Source organism: Oculina patagonica, chromosome 5, assembly GCF_052425735.1.
Source record: "Oculina patagonica isolate OP01 chromosome 5, crgOcupat, whole genome shotgun sequence".
Classification (NCBI taxonomy): Eukaryota; Metazoa; Cnidaria; class Anthozoa; order Scleractinia; family Oculinidae; genus Oculina; species Oculina patagonica.
In genome coordinates, this window is record NC_135762.1 from 30,226,193 (window position 1) to 30,248,036 (window position 21,844).

Genomic DNA, 21,844 nt, shown 5'->3' on the forward strand with positions numbered 1-21,844 from the left:
ATTTTAGTGATCTATCCTCATTTATGAGAATCATAACCTCTGTTTTAATTATCAGATAGACCAAAATAAGACAACCAAACATTAATTATTTGTCTTTATGCATAGTCAAGCATAGTGCTGCAACATCAAGAAGTGGGAGTTTACCTGTACAATACATGACAATGTTACATATTTTACCAATCAGAGGGAGTGCGGGTACTATCTCAGTTAGCTATAGTTTGTGATATATTTTATGGACACATTGCATTTTTTTCCTGAGCATTATTTTAAGCTTTGATAATGTCCAAGGTTGCAGGGAAATAATCATGGTATATCCTGAACAATAAATACAGATCTACATATAAGAATGAAATAGATTATTTGCATTTGCATGGCTTTTTATGAACGAAGTCTAGTAGATCTTTGAAGACGCTTAGGGACACTCCTAAAATATACTACAGAAACTACTGACTAAATTATTATAAGTGTGCATGCAGCTAATGTACGCATCAATAAAAGGTATTAGATAGTATAAGGAAATCAATTTATTTGTGTGCATGTTCTTGTGGATATATAAATGAATGAGGAGCCTGAGGCTGTAAAATGAAAAGTGGGAGTTGGGAAAAGTTCAACTGGGAGAATGGGATTTGGTTCACTGGGACTGGGAATGACAAAGAAATTTAGCAGCGGGGAAGTTATCAGAGGTTTTAAAAATAGTTAACGGTAAACTTGACTGAAATACATTACATAAAAAGACTATATATATTAGTGTAGTTTTGAAGTTGTTAGCCTTAATGGAAGGTACATTTGACTTTCAGGGGTAGCTCAGTAATTGTCAGAATTATACCAAGGGCAAGTGCTCTTAAGTACTGTGAGCCTTAACTATTATAATGTCATTTCTCCTTGTAGTAAAACAAGGCACACCAACAGACGATGAACTAGAAGAGTTGGGTGAAAAAATTGAAGGAAATTGGAAAAAGCTTGGGCGTCGGCTACACATCAATAATCCAAAGCTTCAAGAAATACATGAAGATCATGAACAACTCTCTGAAAGGGGATATCACATGTTAAAGCACTGGAAACAACAAAAAGGTTCTGCTGCTACATACCAGGTCTTGCGTGATGCTTTACAACATAAACTTGTGCAGCGACAAGACTTGGCAGAGCAGTTTTGTTACATTCATGGTAATTATTTTCTATGGGGAAGGAAACTTCCATATGAAAGGGACTGGCATGGGATGCTCATTGTCTTGCTTAAGGTTTAAATTAAGTTTTTAAGAATTCTAATATACTTAGAGTGTTCAGGACAGAATGGCAATGTTTTTATGTTTTTAGCCATTAAGGTTTTGTTTAGGGTTGCACATAAAGAAATAAAAAACATTGTCATACTGTGTTGGAGGTCTAGACCGATCAAGCATGAAAACTGGTATCTTTATTTTAAAGTGCCCCTATGATCAAATTTTTGATTTCCATTTTTTTACATTTTTGTGTACAATGAGACTTTCTTACTCATCCTGCCAATTATTTTAACGTTTATTAAACAACCTTGTTCCAAGGCTTGGTTGCAAATAGGGAGAAAATGATGTCAAAGGCTCCAAAATACCTCACAGGTTGAAATTATAGTAATAATATGTATTGAAAATCACGCGAAAAGTAACAAAAACTTTAATGGACTTGTTTTTCGTGCAATTTTCTATACTGATTGTTATTATAATTTCAACCTGTGAGGTATTTTTGAGTCTTTGACGTCATTTCCTCCCTATTGGCAACCAAGCTTTGGAACAAGGTCGATTAATGGCGGCCATAAATTCTCTGGAATAAATGTTATAATAAAACGACTTCTGATGTTCGTAATAGATTGAAATTTGGCAAGGTGAGTAAGGCAATGTAAAAAAAAAACACGGCAATGTAAAAAAAAAAAAAAAAGCTGGAGCTTTACCCAGATTGGTCTATGTTAGGGGTTCTATTCAAAGTTTCTGGTAATTATCCCGGCATCCCTTTCATATGGAAGTCCCCCTGGATAGTTTCTACAATGTTACTGGAGAGGGACAGGGGGGCAGGAGACCAGGAGAAAAGCGGCAGGAAGTGGGAGAAGGGAGGGCGGGAAGCGGGATTCCTATCAGAAGGTGGAGGGAACTAGGAGAAAACGAGTAAAATTTCACAACATTTTGCTATATTTTGCAATAGATATGGGGCAAAAAGGACGGAACCACTAGCTATAGGGAAAGGGGTGAGGTTCAGACCCCCCTGTTATGGTTAGGGCACTCAGGACTCCACATTGTGCAGTCTGGGTTCAAGCACTGGCAAATGAGGCCCTGTCAAGAGGGGAACCCATGTTGCTTGTCTTTATAATTTAAAAATACCCCGTGTCGCCTTTTTATCGCACTTCCCGTCGTCGGTAGTTGAATTGAGGGAAAACTGCTTGTCCTTGTCAGAATTTAATTTTTTTCAAAAGGATTGTTATTTGTCACGATTTTATTTTATGTGCTGTCGCCACTTTTTTGGCCGTGTTGCTTGTCGGAATTTACCCTGGCAGGGCCTTGCAAATGAGAACTGAAAGGTTGCTAAAGAATTTTTACCTTCTTTAACGTCACGTACATGTATTATATGCCCTGTGTAATATACCTTATTATAGGAATATAACGAAGCATTTTAACAACGCGAACAAAATGTACGCGTAATAAAATTAACGCGAATCGTCGAAAATTAACCTTTACATGCATTTAATTAACGCGAATTCTTGTGTGGTATGTGCTTACATGCAGTTAATTAAAGCGAATTTGATGCGTAGTAATTTTTACAGTGACCTGCGCTATTCAAAAGACAAAACAACAACGCCCAACAACGGAACTCGATCTTTAATTCTGATAAACCATACACAACAAAGATGTTTAAACAGGCCAAATAGTGACTAATATTCAATGCATGGGTCCAGGGATGGAATACATCCCGTCCTGGCGCTTTCCACTGCCTCTGTTATTCCTGCAGCTTACTCGGAGAAGAAGATGATCTTGTAAATATATATAACTTTGTCGGAAAATTAAGGTGTCTTAAAATAACAATGCTGTAAAATAGTGTGATTTTAATTAACAATGACATAAATTAAGGTACATAAAATTAACGCGAATTTTTGAAATTCGCGTTAATTACATGTATCGTTAATTTCCTATAATAAGGTAGGTATTCTCTAGAAATGTAATTTAATTTCATAACAAACTTCAAAGCTCTAAAAGTAGTAGGTGTTGAGTGTTACTATCTAGAAATAAACATTAACATCCGAAAAAATCGTAACGATCACAGTGAGCTCATAAAAAAAACATATCATATGCACATTTTCCAACAAACAGCAATCAAGTTTAAAAAAAAAAACACAACAAGATTAGAAATAGTCGTTAGCAGTAACCTAGTAACAGTAGTAACCTTCGAACATCAGAACTAATCCATGGTTTTAACCTCAAGGTAGAACTTGACCGACCCCTTTTAAACAACCAAACCAATTAGAACCCAGTTAAGCAAACAAAACATTTTAATTTTTACCATCAGAATGAATGACTCACATGATTTTTAGCCATTTTTATAAATTTGTTTTCGCCTTCGGTCGTCTGTACGGTGATCGTCTCCTGCCTATCACAAAATGAGAGAAAAGATTAAACAAGTATTTCTATTTTAATCTTGCGGTGAAACGGATTGCATCCCGCTCTAATTCATTTCTTTTAAGTCATCATTGCTTATCTCTGTAGGAAGTATTGCCATCCAGCTGCCTTCTAGTCCAGTTCCAGATGAAAAAGAGACGGGAAAAATCCCTGTTATAGGAACATGTTACAGTGGAGCTTCAAGCAAAAGACAAGACAATTCAAGTACAGCAAGAAGTGGTCTGAAACGGAAAAGATCGAAACCAAATCCTAAACGAGGTGCGTATACAGTTTTATACCATGCCATAGAAAATACAGCCAATCAGAATACAGGAAAGGCGTTGTATATTCGACGGTATTCAACCCAAACTTCCCATCGTGCGCTGCGATCTTATTCTCGATGAAATTTAGTGAGCGTATTTTCTGTGGCATGGTATAAAATAGTTACACAACACTTTCTCGTGGTATACTATGGAATATCCCACTTGTCACTTGTATTTTCTCGGTATACACACGAGCCTTTAGGCGAGTATACGAAGAAAATACAAGTGACTCGTGGGATATTCCATAGTATACCACTGAAAGCGTTGCATAACTAGTATAAATAACAGCTGAGGATTTTTATGTTGAAGTTTTTGTTTAAATTATACTAAATAAAATTCCAGTTTATAACTATGTTGTTACTGATTTAACAATTGCTCCTTGTTTTCTTATTTACTCGGTTTTTAAGCTGTCTCTGTATATATATGTAGTGTACTCGTTTATGTTGTAAAAACTTATGTTCATATTTTACTTCTGCCGGCTCACCTTTGGACCCTTTTTTTTGGCATGCCTCCCTTCCTTATAAATCTCGCCAAACGCACCCCCCCCCCCCCACCCCACCCCATAAAAAATGAACGGTCCCCTATCTTACAAGGAAACAACGACCTTATAAGTTTCTTTTGCTGTTTTAGGTAATTTGTCTTTTAAGATCAGCTGTGCTAGTGCTTTTAGCAGAAACTCAAAAGAACAAGATTTTCAAGCAAGAGAAAAGGTGAACAGGTATATGCGAAAGAAGATTGAGGCGGCAATGGGAAAATTTGATCTCTCTTCATTTGAAGGACTACATGACCTTCACGTGTACTTAGTGGGACATCTTCACCTAATGGATGTTAGCTATCATCTTAGTAGCATCAAAATAACTGTCAAATGTGGTACCCTGGAGATTCTTGAACGGCTGTGGGATGATTATCGCTCTGGTCACCTAAATAAAGTAGCCGAGGAGTGCCTCGTTACAGAGAAGGTTAAGGACGAGCTTGATATGGAGACCATAACGCTAACAACAACTATATTGGAGGAGGAATACTTGGCATGCAAATTGTCTTTAACGGAAATTTTAGGTACATACTCCCCGGCGTTCCTCAGAGTCCTTATGTTTATGCAGTGGACTTTGTTTCAATATGCTGCCCTTTTGTTGTCCTGAAATCTATTAAATCCCGCCTTTCGTCTACAGGAAGCGCAGAGAGGGCAGAGAAATGAACCCATGAGTTCAGTAAGCACATGCCCTACAAACAACAAACAGCTGCAAGTTGTAAAGTGTTGTTGCGATTATTACCTCGCGTATTGCAAGTTGTGGCAACGTGTTGCACAAAGTTGAACTCATTTCTACTTCATGCAACATGTTGCCGCAAATTGCAATACGCGAGATAATACGCGCAACAACTCTTTACAACTTGTAATGAATAATGTTGCGAGAAAAGTTGAAACAAAAAGAACGCCTGTATATTACTGGGCATTTAAGATCATCTGTGGCACATTTCATTCTCGACTGACTCGTTCCCATATGCTGCTCTCTTATTGAGTGGAAGAGAGGAATGGAAGGCGAAAGGAGCTAAAGGAAGTCTCTTCTATTCTTTCTCGTTCCCATGATTCCTCGTACTTCGCGCTCGTCACTATTCTCTCGCGCTTCAATATCGTGGTCGATGTCCGTTGCGAAGCGCCTAAGTAAGAGACTGTTATTACGTTGCTATTACTCCACCGAGCTCCAATTTAAACCAATCATTTTCCTTTTTTCAGATGAGGCAAGTGCTGATGATCGACAGGTTGAGCGAAGAGGAGACCTGGAATCGAGGGAACATGCGTTTGAGGAACTCAAAGAGCCGGCAGGTAAGAGACACTTGTTTAAATTGGTACCAAGGAAAAGAATTTTGTAAAATAAGCACTTCAAAAGGCTGCTATGTCAGCATAATATCTGTGCCTTAGGACCTGATCTCTTAGACTAAAGCAATGTCATCCAATTATTTATAGCTGTAAACAGAGACAAGTTTTCAGGTCTTTATAGATTGTGCTAGTAAATTGAGTCAAAGTTGCACTGGAAATTGATCGAAAGTTGCTGAAAAGTTGCCACAAATAGAAACATTGCTCCAGAATTATAAATGTTCAGGGGCACACAACAGACCGTTTCGGTGAATATGTGTTCAGAAGACCCGGCTTTTAATCGCCTACGATTTTCGGATTATAGTGTGATAAAAAATTGGAGATTTTTACAGCTCAAACCTTGTGACATAGGGGAAAGCCATGCCTGCTGTTTTCAGAGAGAGAAAAATGTCGTTTTGGGCACGCAAAAAGGCCAGCTACGATTTTCGAGAAGGCAACAGCCGCTCGTATATTTGGGTAATATTACTTCGTTTCCTAAAACTTTCTGAAGTTTTTAAGTTCAGCTTGCGTATCCGCCGGAAAAGATACACTTTTCTTAGCGTTTAGAAATAAGCCTTTCAGCGCACAAAAAGACTGATAAGTGAAATGGTGACTTGGATTAAGTGAAAATAAGTGGAGAAGTGGTCGCAAGTCAAATACTCGGAAAAAAGATTTTCCGAGTTCCCCAACGGGAGTCGAACCCACGACCTTCCAGAATACCAGTTAGAACTCTCTAACCACTGTCCGGGTCGTGAGCTATTAGGTGCTCGTTATGAGCGAAGTCATCATCTCGAGGTAATCATGATTATGAGGACGAAGGTAGGGTGAAAGCGCGCGCGGGAAGACGTTACATAAATCTTGGATTCCGTTCTATTCTGTAGCGAACTGTTCAACGAAAAACCAACCCAGGGTGAATGTCTCTAACCACGTTTCAAACTGCTTTTTGTTTTTAGTGGGGAATGGCATTTGATTTTAGATGATTTTTTTTATTTTTTGTGCGATAATGGCTTGATATAAAGCGATTTTATATATTTGCTAAAACGGTTTTATATACTTGTTAAAACGAAGGCTGTTATATGTCTATTTTTTCTCGGAGCGATTCGCGATTCCAAATGGTATCCTATGGAACCGAAAAAATTTTGGAAGTCGCCTACGTACGTACGTACGCCCGTACGCACGGATTAGGCCTGGGGACGAGGTTGCCCGCGCGTGGCTAAAGAAAAGTAAGGAAATTACAAACAGCAAATAAAGCTCGCAAGGCAAGACAAAATGTACACAAGGGGTAAAATTACACAGCGATACTACACGGCAAAATATCTGAGAGGTTTATTATCCAACTGCTCTATTTTGTTAGTCTTTTTCCGTGTGTGAGTGTTATGTATCGAAGCCTTTACGCCAAACAAACAATATGGCTCGATGGCTCTCGTTCGATCGCTACAAGGTTAAATTCAATTTATTGGTTTCTGGTCGCATTTTTCGTAACCCTAAAACGAGCAATTGACGTTATCTTCTATCGACTGGATGATGTGGACGTTTCAGTTTGATCTAAACGAAGTAATGTTATGAAAACGCGGGAAAATGTGTTGCGCGGTGTTCACTGTGTAGGCTAAATGAAACCGAGAGTATAAAAAAAGCGACAGAGAATCGAGAACTTTCTTACCGTAATATTTCTCGCACGATTTCCTCAAAAGTCACCTATATTCCGTGAAATTGTAGATAACGAAAGAGATGTACGATGAGACCCGGAATAATTGCGAATGATATTCCTTGTGCACGTCCAGTTTGCTAGTTTCTGTTGTTTGCGTATGAATCTTCGGCCGTCAACATCAAGAATACGACAACTTTAGCAATGACTGTGTAAAAACGAAGCTAAACACTGCATGGATCAAGTCCGCTGAAGAAAGATACAGGAACCTGATGCAAGGTAACAACCTGTACTGAATTGCTGAGCCTGATTTTGTGACAGAAAATTTCATGATGTTTATGCAGTTTCGATAGATTCTGTGTCGGTAAAGTTTAGATCTTTCCTTAACTTAAGCAATATACTTTGCCTCTTTAAGTCGCTTTAACTGTAACTTGTAGTACATTTAAGCTTACGCTTACATGCCAGTTCATTTTTTTTTTGTTCCCCTGAGTTGGTTTTATTTGCTATGGATTAACCGATTATCTACTGCCGTAAGTTGATTTTCTTTGGCCGTCAATAAAGTCGAATTCTAATTTTCTATTCTTAGAAAGCAGACAATAAACTCTTAATTAATTTTTAGGCCATGAGTTGTATTAAAGCAAAACGATTAGAGGATCGTAAAATTATTTTCTATTCTTTAGAAAGGAGTGAATAAACTCTTAATTTATTTTTTGGCCATTAGTTGTTCTGCCTCTAGATTATGATGGATTTATATTTGTCTTGCACCTATGGGCCAGCGTATACATAAAAGCTTTGACCGCATATTTATCAAAAAATTAAATAAATTAAAGGGAAGCTCCGCTTTTAGGCTTGCCTACATCTTTATATTGTATTATTATTGTTTTTGTATATGCACCGCAACAGTGGCTTTTCGTTGACGCAAGTACTCTCGTTGAGCCGTGTTCAGATCGTCAAGATTCTGCTAAGTCTCACTCCCAGGTGAAAAATATTATTTTCGCGGCAATAATTCGAAGATTATTTAACAAAAGCCTATAAAAACTACAGATAAGGCCCGGTTCATACGTCGCATTTCTGCCGTGTCGAATTTAATTCAATTTAGTGCGGCAGAAATGCGACTGTTGATTCCTACGTCGCACTTTTCTCGGACTTAATTTGGAGGTTAAATTGTAAGTTAACGCAAGATATGTGTATATTTTTATTACATTCGACATGGCAGAAATGCGACGTTTGAATCGGTGTCGCATTTCTGTTGGATAATGCGACAAGACTAGTCGAACGTGCGGCAGAAATTCGACAGCCGATTCAGACGTTGAACTTCTGCCGAATTTAATTCATTTAATTGAATTCGACACGGCAGAAATGCGACGTATGAACCGGGCCTAATATTAATAGTGATCAGGATAGCTTAGTATAGTGAGCTCACTTAGAGAATAGTTATCGGTATAGATTGATAAAGAAAAAAACACGCATGTCTGCACTCAGGAAGCCTGTCATTCTCGTCAGGGGCACAGTGACAGACCAGTTAGAGAGTTCATGCATGATTATGAGGACGAATGTAGGGTGAAAACGCGCGCGGGAAGACGTTACATTAATCTTGGATTCCGTTCTGTTCTGTAACAAACTGTTCAACGACAAAAAAACCAGGGTGAATCTCTCTAACCACGTTTCAAGATGCGATACCACAGCTGGCCCTACGTGCCTGAGCCGACAGTTATCAATCTTAACTGAAATAAAGCTAATCTTAGAAAAAATATTTCCACTATTTAATAGGAGAAGTCCAGTGCCCGTGACTTGATAAACTTAAAGTTCGTTATCTGCGCTTTAAAAATCTGACGATAAGATTACATATACGGCAAGTTAAATATTCCTAAAAAAACCTTCACAACTATGTTACATGCATTTTTAAAGCCTATTTTTCTAAAAATAAATTTCTTACACAGCAAAAGTAAAAACTTACCAGCGAAAAGATAAGAGCCAGGCGCTGAACAGCCCTTGCGAGCGAGCGCAGTTTTAAATGCCATATATTTATTTAAGGGAGGCGTCGTTATCGGGCCATGATTACCTCGCCAGATTCACCCGCTCCGTTTTGGACAGATGGTAACAAAATGCCTCTTGGTACAGAGCTCCACTGGGGTCCACTGAGTTTTTAATACGCAAGAAACTTACGGTCTCATTCATAGTTTGTAAGATTATGTCAATCCGTACGTTGATCGTAAAAAAATGTAAGCATGCGTTTCCCGTTAGCACAAAAACTTGAAAAATAAGGACAGAAAATGTGTTCTTTCGACCACGTTTTTGAACACAACTTTAATGTTTTGATTTTCCGGAAACGCATGCTTAAGTTTAAAGAAAAATGTATTTTCTTTCGATTTACTGCAAAAAACAGAAGGTATGTTTTTGTGTGGACTTTATTAAAGTCTACACATTGTTGTGATGCAGTTTTTTTCCGATTGGGGGGTCACTTGACGTGAAAACCCGGGTTAGTTCTTTCGGAAGTTTTCGTTAGTGATCGGAGAATCCGAAGTTTCGGTGAGATGGGTAGCCAAGGCAGTGAACCAGATCAGTATCGAGTAAGTCGCACTTTATTCGTGAATCTAGAAGCCTTTTTGACACAGCTTTCGAAGAGCGTGTGGTGGCTGGAAAATATACATCAAGAAACAACTTCAAAGGCAGCGGTGGCGTAGATGAAAAGTGTAATAACAATCGCGACGGCTGAAATCTGCATATCTAATGAACTGAACAACTGCGGTCGTAGGTTACGTTTCTTTTTTCACACTTTTGACTCACTTTCGGCCGTGCTTGTTTTTCTGTGCGGCTGGAGCATGGTTGATTCGCATATTGAAACAAATCAAATGTCTGGTTATTCATTTCTTTCAGCTTTGCCACACACAATGAATGCACAACGAGTTATCAAAACAAGTTCGCTGATCATGTTGTTTTACACGTCTTGGACTCCGGGATATAATTCACCAGCTCCATTTCTCTCAAGCAATATACTGTATATAACATAAGACCGATATCGAATTCAGAACTTGCCAAAAACATTGTCGTGAAAAGGACAAAAATAACATCGAACCGTAGAATATACATATCCAAACCTTGCGACAAAAATAATTAATTGTTGGTTGAAATTACGTCCTTCGCCGCCTCTCAAAACACCGACTCCAAAGTTAATTAAAGGGACTATGTCACGGGGATTTCGCAGTTTTTTGATCTAAACTTTTCTGAAATAAGTAGTAGGCAACTTAATCCATGAAAAATATTGTCTTTGAACATTTAGCGGAAGATGTAACCTTTGTTTGGGGATAGAAATCAAACTTCGGCTATAAATATCGATTTTTTTTTTAAGGCGCCCGGAAACAACATGAAAACGTTGGCTAACGAGTTTAAATTGCAATCCATTTCCATCCGAGTCATCCGCAGCCAAACGCGCTTTTAAACAGTTTAAGTTCTCTAAAAAAATAGCAATTGTTAATTAAAATGGACCCTTTTTTTAGGTTTCCAACAACACAAATATGAATTTGGGCTGTTCAAAAATATGTTAAAATCCGTGACATAGTCCCTTTAACAGTGAATTTGAAGTGAATATTTCGTCGCAAGCTACTAAGAAATTATATGTGAAAGCTTATTGAAACGTTCTTATTCCAGAAAGGTTAAAAAACAACGCATTGAAAGAAAATAAGTTAATCGATGAGTTGTTTACACAAGCCTTAGACAAAATGTCTGGCGATGTGAGACAGTTCACGTGCTCCACGCAACATTTCTTTTTTAATGAAAATAGTATCCTATCTTGCTAGCGTTAGGGGGAGGCCTTTGGGTTTAATAAGTACTTTTCTTGTAGGATTCTAGGTTTTTATTTGCATGAAAAAAAAAATGGCATTTGTCGTAAACGACGTGACAGGGGGTGAGTGAGTGAGTGGCCGATTGGTCCGTGGCGTTATCAGTGATCATGAAGAACCATGTATACACATTCAACAACGAGATCAAGAAACAAACGAAAGGCGGACCAATCGGCCTGAAATTGACAGGAGTCTTGGCACAAATATTCATGATCTGGTGGGACAGAGAATTTGCATGCAGGCTTAAGGACGTTGGAATTGTACAGAAGATGAACCTGAGATATGTAGTCATTATGTAGATGACATCAATGTTGCTGCAAAAGCAACTGTACCAGGACTGAGATACGTGGAGGGAAAAATTGTCATGGACACCACAAAAGTGGAAGAAGACGAGAAACGAGCTTCAGACGAAAGGACTATGGAACTGATAAGGCAAGTTGGAGATGATATCCATCCATCGATAAAGCTTGATGCGACTACCCATCGAAGCATCCAGACAAGAAGTTGCCAATCTTAGACTTGAAGGTCTGGGTCGAGCACAGAGAGAAGGAGGTTCAAGGATCAAACCAGATGGTGTCTGTGATGATATATGAATTCTACACAAAGGAAATAGCGTCTTAAGCATTGGTTAACGCAAGATTCGCCATGTCTGCGAGCGTGAAGAGAACAGTGCTGTCTCAAGCAGTGCTACGTGTGCTATTGAATTGCAGTCCGCTTCTGCCCTGGGCGAATGTAGTGGAGAAAGTAGAGGAGATGGTTCTTCGAATGCAGTATTCGGGATACAACCAGAAGTTCAGGTACGAAGTAGGTGACTCTGCTATCAAGGCTTACAGAGCAAGGCAGGAGGCCGAACTGAAAGGAGAGAGACCAATACATCGACCAAAAGAAAGGAGGAGAAACGAGAGAGAAACAGAGAAATCTAAAAAGAGAGAGGACTGGTACAAGAAAGGTGGAAACGAAGCGGTTATATTCGTGCCTGCGACACCTGGATCGCAGCTGCAGAAGGAGTAAGGTAAAGTCTGTGTCCGAGCCATGAGGCCCATACAGCCGGGGCTTATCCCGGTTTCCGTAGCATTAAGCGACTAGGAGTATTGCTACTCCACCCTGAATGGGATGCTAGTCCATCGCAGGGTTACCCCCCAGCAGTAAATTCGCCGGTACCCATTTATACACCTGGGTGGAGAGAGGCACTGTGAGAGTAAAGTGTCTTGCCCAAGAACACAACGCAGCGCCCCGGCCAGTCCTCGTACCCGGGCCGTTCGACTCGGAGTCGAGCGCGCTAACCATTAGGCCACCGCGCCTCCCAGCTGCAGAAGGAGTACCAGAGAGAAATCAGAGACCAGGGTTATAGGATAAAGGTGGTAGAAAAGACAGGTACGACACTGAAGGAAGTGCTACAGAAGTCCGACCCGTTCAAACTGCCTGGTTTGCAAACAAGCTGGGAAAGGCCCATGTAATGCACACGGCGTAACCTACGAGATTGAATGTCAGGGATGCAAAGATAAGTACATTGGTGAGACAGCCAGAAATGCCTATACAAGAGGCATAAAGCACAGAGAGGGTTTAGAGAACCAAGACGAGAAATCAGCATTATGGAGACATTGCGTAGAAAAACATGAGAAGGAACGGCAAGAATTCAAAATGTCCGTGACTGGGGTGTATGGTAATGATGCCATGTTAAGACAAATCGCAGAGAGCGTGAAAATCAACCGAGTGGCAAAGGAATCCCTCATCAACACGAAGAAGGAGTGGAATTATGTAAAACTCCCTAGAGTAGTGCTTGACGAAGGAGAATTGTGATGTGGCACTCTGTGTGAGGCCTTACATGAAGTCGGTGGACTGTCCAAGACGCTTGGTGTATCATACACTGAGTACCAAAACATCTAGAATCCAAGATGGCGGAACATGCCTGACGAGGCTGAGATTTCAGCGAAATTTATAGCAGTAAACAAAGATATTTTTAATATTTTAACTCCAAAATCGTGCGTTCAATGCAAAGAATAGCAAAGAGAGAGAATGTCAAGAAATTACCGAAGTTTATTAAACTATACAAGCTTATGAATTTCAAATGTTATAGAAGATAAATTAATAAATAAACAATTTGAAGTTCAAGTCTCAAGTCTGTGCGGTGTACCGTTCGCAAGTTATTTGCTAAAACTTTCCACCCAAATTTATAAAGCGCTGTATGGAGACGCCATATTTAATCTGTGTCCTTCTCACTCACTCACTCACTGCCCATTGTGCCCACTGGCACGTAGGGCAGCAACAAAGGTCCTCCACTGCTGTCTGTCTTTGGCCAGCTGTTGGATGGTGTTCCAGCTTTGGTTTAAGCCCCTCAATTCTGTCTCTACTGTACGTCGCCATGTATTCTTGGGCCTGCCACGCTTGCGCTTTCCTTCGGGTGTCCAGTATAGTGCTGTCTTTGTGATGGATTCATTTTCCTTTCGGATGACATGGCCAATCCACCTCCAGCGCCGTTGCATAATAATAGTACCCATGTCCTCCTGTTTGCACCGCAAAAGTAGATCCTTGTTGGAAATTGTTTGAGGCCAGAAGATGCGAAGTATTTTTCGCAGACTTTTGGTATGGAAGGTTGACAGCTTCTCTAGATCACTTTCTAACATTCGCCAACATTCTGACCCATACAAAAGGGTAGACAGGACACAGCTTTGATAGATCTTGAGCTTGGTATATGTACCAAACTGTGACGACCGCCACACATTGCTCAGCATCCTGAAGGTGTTTCTGGCTTTGTTCAGCCGGCTCTGGATATCTATGCCTGCACCACCATCTTGCCTGACAATGCTGCCCAGATATTTAAACTGCTCGGTCATTGGGAGGTCTTTTCCATTCACCTTGACGGGTTGAGGGTTAGAGTTGTTTAGGGTCATGACCTCAGTTTTGGTGAGGCTGATGTTCAGTCCCACCTGGTGAGCGTATTTGCTTAAAAGGCTGGTCTTCTCTTGCATGTGGCTATGGGTATGAGAAAGCAGAGCTAAATCATCCGCAAAATCTAGATCCTCTAAGGTGGAGAAGAGGGTCCACCTGATGCCCCTGGGATGGTCTTCCGTAGTACGACGCATTACCCAATCGATAACTAAGTTGAATAGCAATGCAGACATCACGCAACCCTGTCTTACGCCTGTCTTCCTGGCCATATTTGTGTCCTTCTGAGGGACACAAATATGGCCGCCGTGATGTCAGAGAAACCATCTGGAACTCAATTTTGTTATAATAGCAACTACTTTTGGCTCATGAGCTAGTATACTTTCACATAAACAGCACTTATATTATACTTGAAATGTTCAATCTGCTGAAAATGGAAAGGAAAGGCCATTTTAACCGTGCGCAGCCGGATCATAATCTGTGTCAGATTTTGTTTTGTCGGTAAATCGTTCCAGATCCACGCGGCCCAGCCGGTTCCTTTGTCACGGTCACGCAAGATTTGATATTTACAAGCGATCACTCGTTTAACATGAACACTCTTAGAGGGAAATGCATAATTTTGTTTTCGAGTGTTTAACCAGAGAGAGGGCTGAATAATCACACAGCGAAACAAAAGATCACTTGGATATATCCAAGCTATTTAAAACTACCACTACGTCGGACCTTCGCGATCGTTCGCCTGTAACTATGTAGCTATTAAATCATTCACCTTTTTTAAAAATATTTGGTAATACTCTTCGCTCTGTTTGTGTGAAATATTTATTTTTGTGTTATTCAAGCATTTGGCTCGGAGCGAGTACAAGTCGTACAGTTTACCCGGAACGTGTTGAATATGCAAGAAACAACTTGTTTTCTGGATATTCCACTTTTTGTTTTGAGTTTACTTTGGGAATCCAAACGAAAATTGCAAGCCCAGCAAGAATGTGTCAAGGCACGGGAAATACGTCATCGCGCCAGGGAAATTACCTGCTGAATCACACAGTCAGGTACATGTATGCTCAATTTATACTTGCAAAACTCGCCGGACGACGCTAAACTGAGAAAATACAATGGGATGGCCTAAGTCTATTCTTTATTTTGGCATGAAATAGACTTCTTTTTAATGCCATTAACGAACTGGTCTGAGTTTATTTTATTCAACATTTGGAACAAAATAAATATTTGAATGCGTAAGCAGGAATTTATCCGGCTGGGCAACAGATGACGTGATGAAGGAAATTCATGTCACGCACACTTCGTGACTCACAAAAACACGACTTTTGTGTTTTTCAAGTGACTGCTTTTCTAAAGATTTTTTACTTTGTGGCGACGTGCCTTTCTAGCCAAAGAACTGAAAGAGGTGGTCAAACATTTACCGCGCACGGTTATAAACTGCTAAAGTTTCTTGTTTCAAACAAAATAGCTTTGTCACGGCACTCAGCTTGATGTCACATTCGGCAGGGAACTCAGATTTTCAAAATGCTCTGTTTTAAAAACGGCGGACACTACCGAGCTGGAAATTTGCAAAAAGATATATTTATAGTTTATCTTACAACTAGTGACAACGAAAATTTAGCAGGCCTAGTGAATTTTGATTTCAGAATTTTATGACGTAACATGAAAACCAAGAATAGCCTGGGAATAATACACCATACCAGAAACCCATATGGGTTTCTGACCATACCATTTAGGGGACACTGCTAAAAACTAAAAACTACACAGGGGATCTTGTCTTTTCTTAATACGGATTTTGATATCATTTAAAAAAACGCCGATGTTCTTAGTCGTCAATGTCTCGTGTTTAGGGACATCATTTAAAGTCACTGTTTATCGACGTAATTAAACGTTGCAAAATGGTATCTCTTTATAGGGGTAACAAAAGTTTTAATTACGCCCAGGTTTTTTTAACGACGAAGGATGGTGTCCCAGGTTTTACCGATTTACATTGCACTATACCCCGAGCTTGGCCGACAATCTCTCCTTTGCAGGTTTTTTTAGTGGTGGTGGTGGTGGGTAGGGTGGGGGGGGGGGGGAGGGGAGGGATGTCACACAGCGCTCCTTCACATTGCGTGACATCCCAAGCGGCAACGGTAACGTGTGTTCCTTGAAGCGTAGTACATAAGACAACTCATAGTACACTTTTTTTCTTCCAACAGTCTTGTAAAAAATAAATCGATCGATAAGTTCTTTGTTTTTGGTCTTGTATCTCGAACTGCTCGTTTCGAAACTAGAAGTTGTTGACTCATGAGTCGATACTCCAAGTGACGGTCAATTAACTTATTTTTGACCGGTGCTACAGCAACTCATTGATTAATTCATAATGTCAACTTTTATTCAAATGAAAGTCCACACATGTTTGCATTGCGAACTCACTTTTATTTTCCTTCCGAGAAAAACACGCATTTTCGTCCGTACCGGAAGTGAAATTTTACGGTGACTGATTGGTTGAAATCATCGTAATTGACATTGCCGCAGTAAGTTGGCTTTCCCCGTGCTCACGTTAGCTTCAAAAATTATTAGTGGAGCTCCACAGCGGCCCGAAGGGCCGCAGAGCGCAGCCCCATACCCATAGAAAATTAACAGAAATATGAAAACCATGTACTTGAGTTTTCATGGTCATCATGGCTAGCGGCATGGCTCGCGGGCGCGTACGACGTACGTACGTCGTGCACTCTAGAAATAGATTAACACAGGAGCCAGATCAACCCTAACCTCTGATACTGGGCATCCAAGTTATAGTCAATTGACAGCTGTCAATACAAGGAGTCCGCTGACCAGCATCACGTGACCATATCGCGGGCTCAGGTGTATTCTTTATCGACATCACGTGTTTTTTTTTTAAGTTGACCGCTGACGGGGAAATGGTTTTTCTATTTGATCTATTAAGGTCAGTGAAGGCCAAAGTAAATTACCCGGGAGCTCCGCTTTTAGGCTTGGCTAAATCTATTTAATATTTTTCGACACGGCAAACTTTACTTCTTGCTTGTATTTGGACAGCTTTAACAACGTTTACTGTCGCTCAGCTAACACGTAGAGGCTATGACAAATGTAAACAGAGTCGGTCGTAAGTATTAAAAAGAGTTTAGTGTGAGTTTCTTTATTTTTGGCTTGTAATTTGCGAATTAGCGAAAACGGCGTTATCATATATGTTTTGAGCAAGAAGGCGGCAGTTCGGTTGAATAAATAGTTAACGTTTGTAAACTGAAATGTTTTTATACAGGTGTTTTATATAGTTAAGTCTTCGCAGTTTTGTACCTTACTGAATTTGTCCTGTGATAAGACTGCTGTACGAATCATTTCAGCAGTTTCTGCAAGCAATTTACGGCAGATAAATAGAGTTCATTCCTATTATAAACTGCGTAAAAAATTATCTTACCTTCGTTTCGCGGATGAAATGAATCGCTGTTTTTTTCTATGAGCTTCGTTTAGTTCTAGTGACATTGCTTTAATTTCTGCCAGTAGCTTTCACAGATTTCTTGAGTGAGCTGAAGGGGAAACTGATGAAAATACGGTAGCGCAGCACATTCGCATGTTTTCTAATGCATCGGCACTACTTTTAAAAATATTTCGGCGGTTTCGGATACTTGCTTCGTGCTTCGTATAAGTTTTGCAACCATTTAGTATGACAAACGTTTTTTTTTTCATTTACCCTGTTTGCTTTTTATACTGCAGAACAAATTTCCGTGATTGGAATATGATTCTAACCGAAAGGGAACTAACCTCGCGTAAAATTTAGCCGCTAAGCTGAATCACGAATGCGAGAAAACCGGAAATAAAATTGCACTTGTGTGGCAACCGCGTAGCTTGGCAACGAGATACTGTAATGGCCCTTAGCTGAGCTAACGCGTCGCGTGCCCTTTTGCTCAGCAGATTTCTCTCGTGTGCGGACATTTTTCGTGAGAATTTTGCCTGGCGAGACCTTGAGGAAAATATCTATCGTGTTTGATATTTTTTGCCTCGAGAGGCAAAATCCTCAACGTGTGCGGGCGACATGAGAAACTTGCTCAGCCAGAAATATCAACTGACCAATAAACTCACGCAGAATGTTCACGTGATTCAACATGGCGGCTTCCAAATCAAACTTGCTAAGCACTTTCCTCACTGTCTGCGGTGAAATGTGCAGTGAGTAAATGGCTGAGCAAACGGACATGTAAGGCGAATAGCTCAGCTAGTTGCTCTAGTGTGCGGCAGGCTTATTAAAACTGCGCGCGCTCGAAATGCGATTTTCAAATAAAGGTACACGCGCGTACAGGCAGCTGACGCGAGCCCACAAAATAAAACGACAATATATGCAAGGTAATAAGATCACAATATTGTCAAAATATTGTTAAAAACTGTGTAGCGCAGTCTGTTGATCACATAATAAAGTTAGACTTTCGTTTATGCGCTAATTTTTGTAAATGAATCCAGACGTTTCGGGACTTCTGGATCTGTCCCTTCATCAGTGGAAAATAGCCGTTAAAGTCAGCGCGCGTCATTTTCTTTGAATGTGGCAACATTGCGTGCGCGCGCGCTAACTGAGTCCATTTAAAGTCAATGTTTATGCCGCGCGGCTGTAGAGTGCGGCATTTGAAGATCAGGCGGCCTTCTGCGCTGCGTCTTTCTCTGATGTTCGTAAGGCCTGATCGCACAACAGACACCATCATGTCATCTGTTGTGTGACCAGGCGAGGAGAAATGTTTTGCTACGGGCAGGTCAGCTTTCCTCTCGACAGATCTTAAATGTTCGCAGAACCTGTCACCGAGCCTACGTCCTGTTTCGCCAATGTACGACATGGTGCGTGCACGACAAGTGATAATATAAACGATGTTACTGGTTGTGCACGAGAACCTCTGTCGTATTGTCAGTGGTCCACCAGGGGTGTTGATCTGGGAGGCTGGATTGGCATGGGCACAGGTCCTGCATCGTGGGCGGTGGCACGGAAAGGTTCCATGGGGTTCATCCCCTGTGTTAGCGCCGGATTGAAGACTGCTGCGAACCAAGGAATCTCTTAAATTGGTGTTCCGGCGGTAAGCACCGAGTACGCGCGAGTTGTCAAAGAGTTCCTTTGTTTCAGGATCTGATTTGAGCAGAGAGAAGTTCTTTGAAAGAATGTTCTTCACGTGGCGGTTGATTGGGTTGTAAGTTAACACCAAGGGGATAACTTGCTCGTTGGATTGCCCGTCGTTAGATGGTCGCAAGGCAGTTTCGCGGGAGATGCTGTTGACGCGTTGGAGGGCTCGCTCTACAACTGCTGGAGGATACTCACGGTGCAGAAAGAAAGATGACATTTCTTTGCTTTTGGTGTTATAGTCATTTTCGTCACTGCATATTCGTTTGAGGCGTAGAAACTGGCTATAAGGGACGGAGTTCTTACACTGGACAGGATGTGCCGAAGTGTACGTGAGATACGAGTGTGATTCGGTTTCCTTGTAGTGAATGTAGTGAATGGTTGTCGCCAGTCCTTGAGGTGTTGGCTTCAGGAAGAGGTCTAGAAAAGGAAGCTGTTTGTCACTGATGGCCCAGGTGAACTGAAGGCTTGGATGGAAGTTGTTAACGAACGTGGCAAAGTCGTCAAGTTCGCTCTTGCTACAAGCAGCTGCCCCTACAATGTCATCAATATAACGCTTGTAGAGGTCAGGCTTCCTCCCAGGATACTGTTGGAAAATCTGTTCTTCGACGTGGCCGACGAACAGACAGGCGTAGTTGGGCCCCAGTCTACTTCCCATTGCCACGCCACCCGTTTGTTGGTAGAAACCTCCATTGAAACTGAAGCTGTTAAGTGTGAGGACCAACTCTGCAAGGCGTACTAAAGTATGCGTAGGTGGTTCCAGCACTGGCCGTTTGTCTAAGAAATGTGTTAATGCTAAAAGGCCATCGTTGTTTGGTATTACTGTGTACAAAGACTTGATGTCCATTGTGAACACAAAACGATTAGCGCTGGTCGTCGGATAGCTAAAAGTCTGTGCGATGTCGAGCATGTGGTTGGTATCCTTGACATAGCTGGGCAAACTGCGAACTAAGGGAGAAGTGATTTGATCGAGGTAAGTTGCCAAGAGCTCAGTGGGGCAGTTGTATGCCGACACAATAGGTCTCCCTGGGTTCCCTGGCTTGTGTATCTTTGGGAGGAGGTAAAACTTGGAAGTGCGAGGGTGATCTACAATGAGATTGGTAGCTGTAGCTGGAAGTTCTCCATTTGCAATGGCATGTTGGACAACTGAAATTACTTTTTTTTGATGTTCCGTTGTCAGGTCGTGATCAACACGTTGGTAAAAATTGTTGTCTGCAAGCTGTCGTTCAGCTTCCTGTATGTAAAGGTCACGATCCCACACTACAACGGCTCCACCCTTGTCGGCGGTTTTGATTACTATGTCGGTCCTACGCTTTAAAGAGAGAAGGGCAGTCAGTTCACCCCGAGACAAATTCATTTTGGAGACGCACTGCTTGAAATTTAGTTGGTTTACCTCTTTGCGACATTTAGTAATGTAATATTCTAATGCAGCAAATCTTCCCGGGGGTGGGGTCCATGTGGATGTTTTTGGCTTCAAAGTTTGGAAAACATCGGCAACCTGGTATGATGTTTGTGTTTCGTCGGCTCTTTAAAGCGAAGGACTACAATCTCATTGTAGATCACCCTCGCACTTCCAAGTTTTACCTCCTCCCAAAGATACACAAGCCAGGTAACCCAGGGAGACCTATTGTGTCGGCATACAACTGCCCCACTGAGCTCTTGGCAACTTACCTCGATCAAATCACTTCTCCCTTAGTTCGCAGTTTGCCCAGCTATGTCAAGGATACCAACCACATGCTCGACATCGCGCAGAATTTTTGCTATCCGACGACCAGCGCTAATCGTTTTGTGTTCACAATGGACATCAAGTCTTTGTACACAGTAATACCAAACAACGATGGCCTTTTAGCATTAACACATTTCTTAGACAAACGGCCAGTGCTGGAACCACCTACGCATACTTTAGTACGCCTTGCAGAGTTGGTCCTCACACTTAACAGCTTCAGTTTCAATGGAGGTTTCTACCAACAAACGGGTGGCGTGGCAATGGGAGGTAGACTGGGGCCCAACTACGCCTGTCTGTTCGTCGGCCACGTCGAAGAACAGATTTTCCAACAGTATCCTGGGAGGAAGCCTGACCTCTACAAGCGTTATATTGATGACATTGTAGGGGCAGCTGCTTGTAGCAAGAGCGAACTTGACGACTTTGTCAAGTTCGTTAACAACTTCCATCCAAGCCTTCAGTTCACCTGGGCCATCAGTGACAAACAGCTTCCTTTTCTAGACCTCTTCCTGAAGCCAACACCTCAAGGACTGGCGACAACCATTCACTACAAGGAAACCGAATCACACTCGTATCTCACGTACACTTCGGCACATCCTGTCCAGTGTAAGAACTCCGTCCCTTATAGCCAGTTTCTACGCCTCAAACGAATATGCAGTGACGAAAATGACTATAACACCAAAAGCAAAGAAATGTCATCTTTCTTTCTGCACCGTGAGTATCCTCCAGCAGTTGTAGAGCGAGCCCTCCAACGCGTCAACAGCATCTCCCGCGAAACTGCCTTGCGACCATCTAACGACGGGCAATCCAACGAGCAAGTTATCCCCTTGGTGTTAACTTACAACCCAATCAACCGCCACGTGAAGAACATTCTTT

General features: G+C 41.2%; 1 protein-coding gene across 1 annotated transcript in view; it reads left to right on the plus strand.

Moving 5' to 3' along the window:
- Positions 1 to 21,844, plus strand: part of LOC144655126 (uncharacterized) — a 39,947-nt gene that overhangs the window by 4,347 nt on the left and 13,756 nt on the right. Inside the window, exons 2-5 of the mRNA XM_078515340.1 lie at positions 889 to 1,164; positions 3,720 to 3,890; positions 4,565 to 4,990; positions 5,667 to 5,756. Coding sequence (XP_078371466.1) covers positions 889 to 1,164; positions 3,720 to 3,890; positions 4,565 to 4,990; positions 5,667 to 5,756 — 963 coding nt within the window. The remainder of the gene's footprint in view (positions 1 to 888; positions 1,165 to 3,719; positions 3,891 to 4,564; positions 4,991 to 5,666; positions 5,757 to 21,844) is intronic.